At 42.4% G+C, this 16,210-nt stretch overlaps 1 protein-coding gene and 1 non-coding gene across 2 annotated transcripts; one reads left to right on the top strand and one right to left on the bottom strand.

The window, feature by feature from the left end:
- The first annotated feature begins 6 nt into the window (after nucleotides 1-6).
- Nucleotides 7-5,082, top strand: NEFM (neurofilament medium chain). The gene is made up of 3 exons (XM_006153260.2): nucleotides 7-969; nucleotides 1,662-1,786; nucleotides 3,227-5,082. The coding sequence occupies exons 1-3, from the start codon at nucleotides 94-96 to the stop codon at nucleotides 4,596-4,598; spliced, it is 2,373 nt and encodes a 790-aa protein (XP_006153322.2). The 5' UTR covers nucleotides 7-93; the 3' UTR covers nucleotides 4,599-5,082.
- Nucleotides 5,083-15,901: 10,819 nt separating this feature from the next.
- On the bottom strand, nucleotides 15,902-16,003 carry LOC114008680 (U6 spliceosomal RNA). The gene has a single exon (XR_003550194.1). It is a non-coding gene; the product is annotated as a U6 spliceosomal RNA (small nuclear RNA).
- Between the last annotated feature and the right edge of the window lie 207 nt (nucleotides 16,004-16,210).

Raw genomic sequence — 16,210 nt, 5'->3', positions numbered from 1 at the left:
CGCTTGCAGTCGTGGTCCCGCGGCTCGCCGAGCACCGTGTCCTCCTCCTACAAGCGCAGCGCGCTCGCCCCGCGCCTCACCTACAGTTCGGCTATGCTCAGCTCCGCCGAGAGCAGCCTCGACTTCAGCCAGTCCTCATCCCTGCTCAACGGCGGCTCCGGCGGCGACTACAAGCTGTCCCGCTCCAACGAGAAGGAGCAGCTGCAGGGGCTGAACGACCGCTTCGCCGGCTACATTGAGAAAGTGCACTACTTGGAGCAGCAGAACAAGGAGATCGAGGCGGAGATCCAGGCGCTGCGGCAGAAGCAGGCCTCGCACGCTCAGCTGGGCGACGCGTACGACCAGGAGATCCGCGAGCTGCGTGCCACGCTCGAGATGGTGAACCACGAGAAAGCGCAGGTACAGCTGGACTCGGACCACCTGGAGGAAGACATCCACCGGCTCAAGGAGCGCTTCGAGGAGGAGGCGCGGCTGCGCGACGACACCGAGGCGGCCATCCGCGCGCTGCGCAAAGACATCGAGGAGGCATCGCTGGTCAAGGTGGAGCTGGACAAGAAGGTGCAGTCGCTGCAGGATGAGGTGGCCTTCCTGCGGAGCAATCACGAGGAAGAGGTGGCCGACCTGCTGGCCCAGATCCAGGCGTCGCACATCACCGTAGAGCGCAAAGACTACCTGAAGACAGACATCTCGTCGGCGCTGAAGGAGATCCGCTCCCAGCTTGAGTGCCACTCCGACCAGAACATGCACCAGGCGGAAGAGTGGTTTAAATGTCGCTACGCCAAGCTCACCGAGGCGGCCGAGCAGAATAAGGAGGCCATCCGCTCCGCCAAGGAAGAAATTGCCGAGTACCGGCGTCAGCTGCAGTCCAAGAGCATCGAGCTCGAATCGGTGCGCGGCACCAAGGAGTCCCTGGAGCGGCAGCTCAGCGACATCGAGGAGCGCCACAACCACGACCTCAGCAGCTACCAGGTAGGAACGGCGGCTGCGCGGCGCCTGCGCCAGCGCCAGCGCCGCTCGTCCCCGACACTCGGGCGCGTGCCCAGGCGCCCTCTCCGCCGCGCTCTCTGGTGGCCGCTCATCAGTGCGCGCGCGCGCGCCGCAGACCCAAGTTAGTTACCGCAAGGCGTTCTCGACCCTCTGGATCCCTTCCACACTCCTCCCCCACCTTTCGCAGCTGCCTGAGTCCTGACGTTTTCCCAGAACGTGCTTCTTTTCCTCAATAGGTCTAGTTTTGCACGCTTGCACGTTTCAAGTAAGAGATATGCATTCGGGTCGTTGATAAGGCAGCAGCTTTAGGACAGATGGTGCAGAAACTCTTGTATTCTGTACTTTTCTGGGGGTGATTGGCAGACCTCTCAAAATTGGCTTTAGACCACCGGCTCAGAGAGGAAGGATCACGTCAACCGCAAAGACTCACCTGCTGAGACGCACTCTAGGTCCTCTGGTCTCAGTGGTCTCAAGACATGTTTTATTGATTATGTTCGTTTGACAATTCGTTGTATGTAAAGGCTGGGAGAGACAGGAGGCTGGGAGAGATCCGCGAGGTTGCAGAACTGCAGGGTCTCGCATCGCGGGAGGGGAGGGAGATACCAAGTGATTTGGTGAAGGAACTTGCTATTTGGAAGGATGAGACTATGGAGATTGCCTGCCATCTGTTTCAGGACACTATCCAGCAGTTGGAAAATGAGCTTCGGGGCACAAAGTGGGAAATGGCTCGTCATTTGCGAGAATACCAGGATCTCCTCAACGTCAAGATGGCTCTGGATATCGAGATCGCTGCGTACAGGTACGGTGCTTCCTGCAGGCGTGGCCAGATTTCCACCCGCACTGCAGAGGCTAGTCTGGCAGAACCTTCGCCACTTAAGTTGAAGCAGGCAGGTTGCTGGAGTCTTAAACCATCCCCTGACTTTCTTGCTTAATTTAAAGAAAATATTTTTTTAACGAATTGCAAATATGGGTTTGCTACTTTTTATATAGCTCTGAGAGAGGGAACCCTAGTTCAGATAAAGTGTTTTGGGTTACATGTTACACAGAGGCAGAAGGGGCTGCTGATTAATTTCAAAGCTCATATTTATACTTTTTATTTTATAGGAAAAATAAGGGTTTTGTTTTTGAATGCTCAAAGCACACAGAGTTTCAGTTTTAAATATTTTATCTGGTAGTTTTAGCTTTCCAAATATAGACTGTCAAGGACAAACACCAGGACATCCTATTTCTCTGTTTCCCTGTAATAGCTTACTATTGCCATCATCTGGCTGAGAGCAGATATAGATTGCTATGTTACAATATAGATATATTTATATGTATTTGAATGTCTTATATTTTAGAGACTTATAGTACAGGTTATATATCTAGATAGATATCATACATTTGTCTACATATAGCTAGATATATAGGTACATGTAATAGCCAGGCCTATATATGTATGATCACATGATAGATAAACAATGAGTAGATAAATTATAGGTCTACTAACTAATGTGACCTTGCTATTGAATAAGTTCAAAGGACAAAAATCCTTAGGTAAACACTTTTCTACTTCCTATTAGATAATCATTATAACAAAAATAAAATACACTCACAGTTATCTGTCTTTTCCAGGAATCTGAATAGTTCTATTAAATAGGCACTTGATGAAAATTACTGATCGGTTGAGATCTCGATATACCCATATGAGCAACTTACTGTCATCTGATATCTCCTGACATTCTGAAATAGGCTTGATAGTTTTGGGGAAAAAAAATTGAACATGATATTTGCTAAGGGAAAAAAAGAAAAAGAAAGAAAAAAGAAATCAGCATAGATCGTGAAAGTCCAAATGCTTAAGAAGGTCATTATGTACTATGGTTTGGTTTGGTTTGGTTTTTCCTTTTTTTGGGGGGGGGTGGGTTGCTTCAGAAAAGGGGGGGCACACTAGGGAGCTTTCATAGCATATTAATGTTGCAGCAAATGGATCGCTGCTCCAGGAATGACATAAGGGTTGGGTGCGGTGAGTGGACTATTGGTTATGGTTTGATACTACATCATGCAGTCCTGGAGATTCTGTCTCTGTCACTGGATAAGATATGCTGTTGAAATGATAGCAGGTACTACACTGGCTTGATGAAATCTTTTACTTACTTGACTCTACTTTTCCAAGATGGCTACTGTGTTACCAGTAATGTAATGAAGCTCACAAGGCCCAATGAAATTTTAATTGTTTTGTCTTATCTGACTATCTCCTTAGAAAACTCCTGGAGGGTGAGGAGACCAGATTCAGCACATTTTCAGGAAGTATCACTGGGCCACTGTATACACACCGACAGCCTTCCATCACAATATCCAGTAAGATTCAGAAAACCAAGGTGGAGGCACCCAAGCTAAAGGTTCAACACAAATTCGTTGAAGAAATCATAGAGGAAACCAAAGTAGAGGATGAAAAGTCAGAAATGGAAGATGCCTTGACAGCCATTGCAGAGGAACTGGCAGTTTCCATGAAGGAAGAGGAAAAGGAAGAAGAGGCAGAAGGAAAGGAAGAGGAACAAGAAGCGGAAGAAGAAGTTGTGGCTGCCAAAAAGTCTCCAGTGAAGGCTACTGCACCTGAAATTAAAGGAGAGGAAGAAGGGGAAAAGGAGGAAGAAGAAGGCCAAGAGGAAGAAGAGGAGGAAGATGAGGGTGCTAAATCAGACCAGGCTGAAGAAGGAGGGTCTGAGAAGGAAGGCTCTAGTGAAAAAGAGGAAGGTGAGCAGGAAGAAGAGGGAGAGACAGAGGCAGAAGGTGAAGGAGAGGAGGCTGAGACCAAGGAGGAAAAGAAAGTGGAGGAAAAGGGCGAAGAAGTGGCTACCAAGGAAGAGGTGGCAGCAGAAGCCAAGGTAGAAAAACCAGAAAAGGCCAAGTCCCCCGTGCCAAAATCACCAGTGGAAGAGATAAAGCCAAAGGCAGATGCTGGAGTGGGTAAAGCTGAGAAGAAAGAGGAAGAAGAGAAAGTAACACCCAAGGAATCTCCCAAGGAAGAGAAGGTAGAGAAAAAGGAGGAAAAGCCAAAAGATGTGCCTGCTAAGAAGAAAGCTGAATCCCCAGTGAAGGAGGAAGCTGTGGAGGAGGTGGTCACCATCACCAAAACAGTAAAGGTGAGCTTGGAGAAAGACGTCAAAGAAGAGGAGAAGCCCCAGCAGCAGGAGAAAGAGAAGGAGAAGACGGAAGAGGAGGCAGGGAGTGAAGGAGAGGGGAGTGATCAAGGCTCCAAGGAGTCCAGGAAGGAAGACATAGCTGTCAATGGGGAGGTGGAAGGGAAGGAGGAGGAAGAGCAGGAGGCTAAGGGGAAAGGCAGTGTGAGAGAAGAGGAGAAAGGCGTCATCACCAATGGGTTAGACTTGAGCCCAGCAGATGAAAAGAAGGGGGGTGACCAAAGTGACGAGAAAGTGGTGGTGACCAAAAAGGTAGAAAAGATCACCAGTGAGGGAGGAGATGGTGCTACCAAATACATCACTAAATCTGTAACCGTCACTCAAAAGGTCGAAGAGCATGAAGAGACCTTTGAGGAGAAACTAGTGTCTACTAAAAAGGTAGAAAAAGTCACTTCACATGCCATAGTAAAGGAAGTCACCCAGAGTGACTAAGATGTGAGTCCACTGCAAGAGGTTAAGCCATATGACAATTTCAAAATGCATGTGATTGACAGCTTCAAAACAGAATGGGTTCTCCCATGAGGGTTCCAGACATTGTATTTTACTTTGTGCAATAGGAGGGGGACTGCATGCAAGCTCAGGGTGCTCCCTCCTCAGTCTCTGGGGGATTCAAATGCATGATAGTGTATGTACCTGGGGGAATTTTGTCAATTTCCTAAGCTGTTGGAAAGGGAGCACTCAAGGGGGGATGTCGAGATGTATTATACAAAGTACCAACTGAGCCAAAAATAATCAATGAAACACAGAACTCTCTTAGCCTTAAGAAAGCTATATATGAATAATTACGTTTACCTCACTGGTGCATTTAAAATGGACTTTTGTTCATGGGAGAACCTCGCTGACATGCACAGTTTGCAAGCTTATGTCGATCGATGTTAAATGTCACAGCAGTACTTGCTCAATAAAGGTCATATTGGAAACATACTCAGTGCTCAGTGTTCATTCCTTTCCAAGCGAGCTCTTTACCTGAAGCTTCCCTTCCCTAGAAATGGGAGAAATCAGAAGTGACCTGCCTTATCATTATTTCCCTGAGTGGAATTACTTAGAAAAACATCCTTGCTGGGGTCATTTTCCAGCGTCAGCATCTTTACTGAACCTAATCATCATCCCCAAATTCAAAACTTATGCATCAAATTTAAAAAGTACATTTTGTGGGCTAGAGGTCTTTCATCTCCAGAAGTTTGGATTCCAAGCCAGAAATGGGAGATTCTCAAGGTGAGAATAATAAAGGAGTCATAACTTGCTCCTTGGAGTGGGAACACAGACAAAGGAACTTGTGGCGTTTATAAGAAATGTTCAGAGGAAGCAGGGCTGAAAACGCTAAGTCCTAACACCTAGATGCATGTCTTCTGTTCACACACACACACACACACACACACACACACACACACATACTTTTCTGCCTCACTGGCTCTTGCTTTCCTTGATGGAGAAGTCCTACTTTCAGTGTTTTTCTAATTGGGAAAAATAATGTCAAAATAAATAAAATACCCTACTTGAGAAAAGAAAAATGAGATTCTCTGACAGAGGCAATACATGTTTTTAAATGAAAAAGCCTGATCTAGATCAGGGAAATAATACTATGATACTCTTTTCAAAGTGTATTTGTTTTGATCTTTAATACCATGAATATGTTAATTATCATATTATCTTCCCAAATCCATATTTTTTGTATCAATAAAACAGTTCAACAATACAATTTTGATACCCTTATTAATAGCTTTTAAGATCCTCCAATTTTAATGTCTAAATATATCCAAGAAACTTAACATTAATGGCAATATTTAGTGGTGTTTCCTGCTCATTAACCATTTGCCAATCCACGATTTTTGTTATATGTGCCCATCATCTGTCCAATTACACTTTTTCTTTAAAATTACGTATATTTTGTTAAAAATGCTCATTTTTGTAAAGCAATAATATCCATGACAACCCAAGGTGAAACATTATTATTTAAATGTAATCATTAGAAAATGACTCTGTCTATGTAAACTTTAACAATTAAAAAGAGAATACTGGAAGGATTGGGGGTGACTCCTTCTATCGAAGATCAGTAAAGGAAGCAGACATTCTGAAGATGAGCTGGGACCGTCCCAGAGACAGAGGTCACAGAAATCGTCTTGTCACTGCTGACTGTACTTAGAATTTTATAACCTTCACTGGGATTTCAGGAGCAGAGCTCACAACTTCTCCAGCAATGGGAAGAGCAAGATCCACCAAAACTGACTCCCATGAGAGCAGCAAATCCCCAAAACAAAGTCTGGGAGCCGTTAGAAGAAGTGGGGATAGGGACCGGCAGGGGGGAGTGGTGGTTAAGGGCACTGCACTCCTATATGGCCTACTGCGGTTCAAGTCCTGGACCTGACAGCTTGTTTTCTCACTTTCCCTCTGTCTCTCTCTCTCTCTCTCTCTCTCACTCTGTTCCTCTCTGGTCAAATTAATATAAATACATAAATACATAAATAAAATACTGAAAAAAAAGAAGGAGAAGTGGGAATAGATACTGGCTCACTATGATATGCTCTATAGAAAGTTCTTAAATATCTGTTATTAATAAACATACAGCCATTACTGTAAAAATACTCATGGGCCCCTAAGATTACCTCAGTTACCAGTATTGGTCCTCAGAGCTTAGAAATATTTTTGGCAGGGAAGGGTAGTATGTACTATTTAAAAATGACAGGATTAAATAGCAAAACTCTTAAAGGCCAGCACTAGAGACATATCTTTTAAAAAAAACTTTATTAATTTATCACATGAGTCAGAGAGACAAAGAGGTAGAGATGCAGCATGCCCAGAAGGGTTTTGATACCATGATTCCCCCCCCAGCCTCAGCCAGCCTAGATCATGATCATGCCAGGGATCAGGGAGGTCTCTAGACAGGAACCTTCCCAGGGTTCTGCCTCCAGGCACTGGGTGTGAGCTGCTACACCACTGTCCACCCCAAGACTTATGTTTTTAGCCCCAACTTTGTTTTCAACCAGCTTATTTTCTTTAAAAAGTTAAGAATTTCAGTAATACTTTCATATATTCAAAAAGACAAAATCACAGAATTACTGAAATTCTGCCTCTCTAAAAATATTATAACAATATGCATTTGGAAAGTCATGAAAACATTTCTAAGTAAGCCAAATTGCCTGATCGATTATTTTTAAAGAATTGTTTTTTATTTAACTTTATTTATTTGTCTATTTATTTATTTATTTATTTATTTTAGTTTGACCAGAGAGGGACAGAGTGAGAGAGAGAGAGATTGAAAGTGAGAAAGCAAGCTGGCAGATCCAGGACTCGAACTGTAGTTGGCCATGTGGGAATCCAATGCCCTTAACCACCACACCACCTGCTGGCCCCCTGATTGATTTTTTTTTTTTTCAATTCAACAAATGTTTATTGAAGACTAAGGTCTGGAGATACAGTGGTCTTCTCTTCAAGGATCACTTATTCTATCGTCAATGTCAACTGTTAACACTTACTTGAAAAGAAAGCGATGTAAAATTCATGTTCCCAGATACATCCAGTTACAAAGAGAAACTATTTTAAGCTAAGTACAAGCCTCCTCCAAATGTTTATGATATCAGAGGACCTTTTCTCTGGCTGCAATGACAAGAAGTCATTGAAAAAAATAGGATTTCCACTTCGCCATAGATTGCTTCAGACATACTATTGCGTTCTAAATATTGTAAGGAGTACCACAGTTAATCAGTTCTCAATTTGCAAAAGTAAGGAAACAGTGTTTTAAAAAACCTTTCTCTGGGTCACACAACTAGCTGATAATAGAATTCAACCCGTACATGAACTCTTTTTTCTTTTCTCTCTTTTTTCCCCACTATACACCCCTTATCCAGCCTTCGTGGCCATCTCAATTTGTAATGTTGCTCAGATATGGCCCTTTCTTCCTTTTCAGGTTGAAAGAAATCAGAACCATGTCCCATGAATCTTTCATTTAAAATGCCTTCACATTTGGGACCAGCAGTTAGCGTAATGGCTATGTCGCTGAACTCCCATACAGCCAACCACAGATCGAGTCCAGGACCCAGTGGCTTAAACTCATGCCAGGCGCGTATGCATGCGTGCCCAAGATCCCGAGAGGAGAATGGAGGAGAAGGGATTGCGGCATGGCCATCTCCCTTTGGGGGTGATTTCTCGCTTTCTCTCTCTGTCTTTCTGGTGAGCACATGCGCCCTATAGCAAAAACCTCTCCAACAAAAAAAAAAAAAGAGGAAAAAAATTCCCTCACATTTTAAAATACGATTTTGTATACAGATATGTATGTGTGTGTGTATTTGTTGTTATTGTTTGTTTGTTTTGCACTCACCAGAGAGAGAGGGAGAGAGAGAAAACCCCCCTCACGGGGCATGGTTATACCACTAACTCTCCTGCATCTTTCCGTCCTTTCTGGATCGAAGGCGTTCAGGCACACGTGCCCTGTGTGTTTCTCAAGCCACTGCGTCTAGGACTCGAATCAAGCAGTTGACCGTGTGGGATTCTGCCGCCCCAACCATCAGGCCACAGAGCTGGAGCCCTCTCTGCTATCACTTCTCTCTGGAGCCTGGTGTTTGCATCTTGAGAATAATAAATACTCAGGTATAAAATAAGTGGTGATTTCTTCTACCACAACAGTTTGCTGCGTACAAAAGTGTAGCAAATCCTTTGCTCGTAGTAACTTTCCTATGTAATAGAAAAGGGAGTGTTTCTAGTGTATGTCCTTGGATTGCCAGTTAGTGCAGACAGTATAAAAACATTAGGATGCTTGTTTCCACAACAAGTAGGTTGGTTGTTCCAGTTTGGAACAAGTTTGTTTTTTTGTTTTTGTTTTAGTTTTTTTTTTTTTTTCCTGGTTGTTTAGATAATTTGCCCAAAGGGAAACAGGAGCTATTTTTAAATGAATTACTTTATTAGGTCTATACAAAATGTCCCCATTTCCAGGGTTTCTCCTCTCTTCAAGTGTAGCGCTTTGGCAATAGCTTAGGATTGGAGTTCACATGCTGGGTCTGGAGATAGTAAAACCCCATGCTTAGGTCCATTATATGATCTTTCAAACTTCCACCTCCTTCTCTGTAAACTAGGGCCACTGTGGTGATTAGATGAGATGTCACCCCTAAAAGTGCTGAGCACTGTAACAGGCATTAGCAACTGATCGAAACCATTTGTTGAATGGATTGAATTTAACTTGTGTCAAAGCTATAGATACAGAATTTATTTGAAAGCAAAAACTGATTGGCATATATACATACATATATATATATATATATGCCAATCAGTTTTGTATGTATATATGTATGTATATATGTTTTACATATCATTCTTTGCATATAATTTCCTTATACACTATTCCTTATATACAATTTTAATACAAATTAAAATTACAAAGAGTTTTTCATAACAAATATACAATGTAAATATAAATGTACTCATATGCATGCATGCATGTATATATTTATACATATATATGTGTATATATATACACACACACACACACACACACACACACATATATTTCTTCATCAATATACACATATATTTATTACCCACATAGAGAATTTGGGTGGAAAGTCATTGCATTTCTTTTTATTAGACAGGCTCCTGCCGTATCACTATCCTCCCCTAGCTTCCCAGCTGGGGTTATACATGCACACCACCTCACCCAGTATTCGTTCACTCGAGTGATGAAACTATCAGCCCTATTCTCTCCCAAACATTCCTCATTCTCCATCATTTAGTTTATAAAGAAATTATCTGACTCTTGGGAAATGTGACGTTAAAACTTGAGACCAGCAGGTGGCATGGTGGTTAAGGTGCTGAACTCCCACATGACTGACCATGGTTCAAGTCCCAGACCTGGCGGCTTGCTTTCTTACTTTCTCTCTCTCTCTCTCTCTCTCTGGAGAGCACATGTTCCCTAAAGCAAATTAAGTAATAATAATGATAATAAACAAAAGTAAACAATACTTTAAAGCTTATTGCTATGTAAGTGTCAGAAATATTACACTCACCACTCACTTCCCCTGGATGGTAACCTAGGTTCCATCATCCTATGCCTGGACGTATAACATTATTTTGTGGAATTCTCTTTACTAAATAAAATGTATTGAGATTCTGATTAGTGCATGTGAAACCCCATGTCTCTATTGTTCCATTTTTCAGACTTTTTTTTAAAGGTTTTTGTCATAAGGTGCATGCACTCGCCAGAGAGAGACAATGAAAGGGAAAGTGAGATATCACCTCCCATTGGGGATGGCCCTGCCACAATCTCTTCTCCTCCATCCTCCTCCAGAGATTTTGGACGTGCACACACACACAGAAACACACAGTGTGATTTTCAAATAGCCAGTTCCAGAACTTGAACCGCAGTAGGCCATGTGAGAGTCCAACACCTTACCCACCATGCCATCTGCTGCCCCTTCCCCCTACATTTCTCATACTCTTAAAGAGTCAAGGAGTAGGGCTGGCCCTGTGGTATGGTGGCTAATGAAGCTAGTTCAAATTTCAGCCCCAGCGACTTGAAAAACACCCTGGGCATGTGTGCAAGCATGTGCAAATTCCCAAGAGGACTGAGAGAGAGAAGAGAAGGGACTGCTTTGTAGTAGGACCACACCCTGTTTGGGGGTACTTTTCCCCTCCCTCTCTTTTTCTCTGTCTTTAGTGCACATGTCCTCTGGCAAATTTAAATAAATAAATAAATAAATAACCTTTTTTCTTTAAAAAAAAAAAAAATGACTATGAGTGTACAAGTGAGTGTTTCTTCTGTTAGTGAGTTACCTACAATACATGACATACTGCAATACATGTAACCCATTGCCTTTGACCAACACTTTGTTCCTTAGCAATAGCTACAAGGAAAGCATTTGTTTATTTTTTTAAATAATTATTTTATTTGGGACCAGCAGCTGGTGTAATGGTTATGTCACTGGACTCCCATGTAATTGACCACAGTTCGAGTCCCAGACCTGGTGGCTTAAACTCACACCGAGCACACATGCATGCGTGCCCAAGATCCCAAGAGGAGAATGGAGGAGAAGGAATTGTGGCATGGCCACTCCCCCTGCGGGAGTTCCTGCTTTCTGTCTCTCTTTCTCTCTATGTCCTTCTGGCGAGCACATGCACCCTATAGCAAAAACCTCTCCAAAAAAATTATTATTATTATTATTATTATTTAACTTTATTTATTTATTTATTTATTTATTTGACCGGAGGGGGACAGAGAGAGAGAGAAAATAAAAAAGTGAGAAAGCAAGCCACCAGGTCTGGAAATCAAACAGTGGTCAGCCATATGGGAATCCAGCGCTCTTAACCATCATGCCTCCTGTTGACCCTGCCACAAGAAAAGCACTTAGGCTGGATGAAAATGATTCAGTATCAAATGAAATTATTTCTGGGCATAAGCAACTATAGGTTTGGACAGCTCTAATAAAGCATGCTTTGAATGCTTGAAATTCAGACAAATTTGGATGTTACTTCCACATCCCACCCACTGTCATCTGTTACTAACATACCCTGATATTCAATTCTCTGTGCTGGGCATTATTGATTCTGAAGCGTACTAATCACCAATGTCCCAGTGAAAGCAGTTAACCATGCCTGCACACTGAGTTCGTGCTCTTGGCATGTTAGAATGAGCATTGTGATTGGTAGGAACTCATGTATCCATGACATTTGGATACATGAGTGCCCACTCCTGTTCTTTACCAGTCACCCATAAAGTATGCCACCCCTGTTTCTAAACTTAGCACTTTCTCATAGTTAGTAACCTGCTGGGCCTATTCTTTGTCAGGAAATTGCTTAACGGATTTGCTCAGGAAGACACGTGGCTCTTAATGACCCCACTAAGAGATAGAAAAATAAGGCCAAGAAAGGAAAAATAAGTAAGGTCATCCAAAGTATCTGCTTCCTCCTCAATGGTGATGGAGAGAAGTGAGCAAGATGTCACTGGAATTAAGGCAACACTTGTACAAGGATGAGAACAGTTAATGGCATTAAAGATGTGTACTTTCTGTGGATTAATATCCCATAGCACCATATGTTATTGGAAAAGAAAGAAAGAATTCATTGACAAGCTAATGCTCCATTCAGCTCAGAGCTTGCTAAACCATTCCATGATATTGGTATAGAAGGCTAGTGTCCCCATCCCATCCATGCCTTCCATCCCTGCCCCTCTCCCACTCCATCACAGCAAGACATTAACTGGAGTCCACTCTCTACAAACAGACCGCCCCTCTCCAGTTTGTCATTACCGTATCAGAAAGGCTGAGACTGAACTGTCACATTAAGAACCTCCAAAAACTGGAAATTTGTTTCCATGTCTGTCCCTTTTGGTACTATGGATCAGACAGAACTTTCATTTTATAAAATTTACTTGGTTCTTTACCAAATCTCTGCCGGCAATCAAAACAACCTAGGAAGTGCCATGTAGCTTTGAAGAGCACAGATTTTGGTATCCAGTTATCAATAGATCTTGGTTTTAGTCCCAGTTCTGGATTGTCTAACTGACACAGTAAGTCAAAGGCCAGTCAAGAGGGAACCAGCAGTTAGCGTAATGGCTATGTCTCTGGACTCCCACATAGTCGACCATGGTTCACGTCCTGGACCGGGTGGCTTAGAACTCACGCCGGGCGCGTGTGCATGCATGCCCAAGATCCCAAGAGGAGAATGGGGGAGAAGGGTTTGTGGTGTGACCATCCCCCCTGGGGGGTGATTTCTCGCTTTCTGTCTCTTTGTCTCTCTCTGTCTGTCTGGCGAGTGCATTTGCCCTATAGCAAAAACCTCTCCAAAAAAAAGGCCAGTCAAGAGAAGAAGACGACGAAAAAAAAAAAATTCTAGGAGGTCCAAACGTCAAGAGAAGAAGACGACGAAAAAAAAAAAAATTCTAGGAGGTTAAAAAAGAAAAAAATTCAATTCAGGGAAATATACCACAAGTTAAGGAAAAGATGAGAAGCCAAAAGAAAATGTATTAGTCAGTTCATACTTAACAAAATACTATGTGAATAGACTGGATGGCTTAAATAACAGAATTTTTCTCCCTCACAGTTCTGGAGGCTAGAAGTCCAATATCAGGCTGCCATCATGCTCATGTTCTCATGCTCACTCTATTTCAGGTTTACAGATGATCATCTTCTCACTATGTTCTCAGATATCAAAGAGACAAGAAGCTCTCTAGTGTCTTCCTTATAAGGATACTGGTTCTATCGGATCAGGACCCTACTCTTATAAACTCATTTAACATTAATATTTTAAGTTTTATTTTCTATGAGTATGAAAGATAGAGAAAAAGAGAGAGAGTGAGCATTCCAACAGGGTCTTAGTGCTGCAATCCACCCTCTGCTTTCAGCCAGCACTGGGTCATCGACAAGTGTGTGCGCAGAGTAGGGAGGTCTCTAAATTTGAACGAGGAATCTTTTTCTCAAATGGAATTGCCTCAGAGAAGTTCACATTTTACTGTTACACTACTATATGGCCCCTATTTAATCTTTATTCAGTCCAACAAAGGCCCCATATCTAAATAGTGTCACATTGGAGATTAAGGGCTTTGATATATGAATTTGGAGGTATGATGAGCAACTCAGGAATTAGCAGTAGAAAGGAGTCATTTTCTGGTGGTAGAGTGACACAGGAAGTAAATGTTACCAGGCAAGGCCAGTCAGAGGGAACTAGAATCATGGCAGCAGAGGCAACTTCATGAGCTCTTGGACCAAAGAGGGAGGAGGAATCCAGAATCCAGAACTCAAGAAGCAAAAGGAGCTGTAATTCCTGCCTGACATGCTGCCCTGAAGGAGACCCAGGAGTCAGAGATGGGAGTTCTCTGGTTCTTCCCTGCTCCCTTTTCCATTCTTCCTTCAGCATCTCCCAGGGACTAATGGTACCTGGTAGTTGGTCAGCAAGGGAGCCTGGGATATATGGTTCCCTGAGAGAAAGAGAAGAGCAGAGGCAGAGTAAGACATAGAGCTGAGAACAAGTTGCCAGGTGACTGGCATACTCACTGTGTGACCTTGGGCAACTCAGTCTTCTTTTCCGAACATCTGTTTTCTCATCTGAAAAACAGGGCCAAAGAGCAGATATTTTGAACATTATGAAGTATGATTCTTGTGAAGCTCTTGGAGCAGTGTAAATTACCGAGTATATGATAAGAATGCAATAGATAATATTTATTAGTGAGGGGTCTTCATTTTAGCTAGTTTCAGGATCAATCCAAATGTTGGTTTGAGACAAGCTGTCTTTAAAGTTGAACTCCTAAGAGGTTAAAATACTTCAGAGTATCCATTCCAGATTTCTTTCTGCTCTCTACTTCTATTTTCCCTTCTTACCTACTTCTATTTTAGGATCCTCTCATCTTCTTCTTCCTTGTCCAAAAGTTTTAAGACCATATATATGGTACTATGTGTGATAATCATGATCACTTGTCAATGGGTCAATAATCTATGGATTGTTAGTCCATTTGGATATTTCTCCCAGCAACAGCCCTAGACCAAGGAATTGTATAGGCACTCTATCTTCTCTAGGAAACGCTCACCTTGCTCAGGAATGAGGGCCTAAACTGATTATTCTAGGTAAGGAAAGATAAATAATAGACAATAAGGCCTACTCAATTTACACCCCGTCAGCATGAACTGCTCTGTCAAAGGGAAGGTCATATCATTCTGCCAAGGTCACATCTTTCCCAACAAGGAGGAGACAGTGCAGCAAAGATGGCAAATGGAGTGGATCTCAAATACTCTAACTCTCACTGTCTAAAAAAACTGCATTTCTGGACCAAAAGAAGCTCACAGCAGAGTACCACCAGAGTACCACCCCAGGGGCAGGCCAGGGCTATGTCTCACAATAAAAGTAAGAACATCTGACCAGCTTGTGAAAAAAGGAACAACAGGAGTTGGATGGAAACACAGCAAGTAATCAGGACACAGTGGAGTGATCAGGGACAAGAAAACCTAGACTTAACGGGTTCAGAATCTAGTTTTTCCCCATTTGAAAGTAATGCTCAGTAAGAAATTGCTTTAGGAAAACTAGAGTCAATAGTTCTTCCTTCCAGGCTTCTTTCCTTTTGAGTTTGATGTGAGCGTGGTCACCCAAGAGGAAAGTGAATCCTGACTGTGCCCCCCCACCCCAAAAGTCAGAAGGTCAGAAAATATGCTGGCAAGAAGCCACGCAAGGAGCTAGCTGGTCAGTAACACCTATCTCCATAGCAGTGCTGATGAGCAAAACACCTAAAGCTCAGACATTTCTGTATAGTTCAGAAAATAGCTCCAGATACATCGTCCTGTTTAAGCCTTGAAAGATGTAGGGCAGGTAGTGTGATCTCTCTTGGCAATATGCAGAAATGGAAGCTGAGCGAAGTGACAGGTCCGCATCACAGGAGAGTCACCTGGAGGTCTTCAAAGTGTGTTACCAGAACATTAAAAAAAAAAAGAAAGAAAGAAAGAAAGAAATTTTACTTTTTAAATTATTTATTACTTTTTTCTTACATTTACATTTAACCACCATACACCTTTACAGCAAACAAAATGGATTTTCCCAACATGAAGACAGTGTATAATAGTCAAGTCAAAGATATTCTCATACACTTTATCATCAACAGAAAACCCGATTTTTTTCTGATTTTATTTTTTTACATGTAATTGCTGTACATCTTTACAGCATACAAAGTGAACTTTCCCAGCATGAATATACTGCATATTAGTCCAGTCAAAGATTTTACCATACACATTATCATCAACAGATAATTTTCCATTTTTGTATCCATTAACTAAAAAAAAAAAAAACTCACAAATTTACATGTCATCTTTGTGCGGGGCCATGCAGATCTCCTCAGTATTATTCCCATTTTAGAATATAAGCAGCCAAAGCGAGCAGTACTTTTTAAATTCTAAATGTGCTAGGGAAAAACAGAAATGCAATGCTTTCAGAACGCCTTGGATTTATGAACGCTGAGTGAATGACTGCTGGGAAAACAGGGAAAAAGTCTAACCTCTGGCCTTACTGCTTAAAAAACAGCAGGAGGAAAAAGAACAAAAACAAACAAAAAAAATGACAGGAGGCTGATCAACTGGAAGGCA

This window comes from Tupaia chinensis, unplaced genomic scaffold (assembly GCF_000334495.1).
Source record: "Tupaia chinensis unplaced genomic scaffold, TupChi_1.0 Scaffold000366_1, whole genome shotgun sequence".
NCBI classification, from domain to species: Eukaryota; Metazoa; Chordata; class Mammalia; order Scandentia; family Tupaiidae; genus Tupaia; species Tupaia belangeri.
Note: the sequence above shows the minus strand (reverse complement) of the source record. Positions and strands in the feature narration are given on the sequence as shown.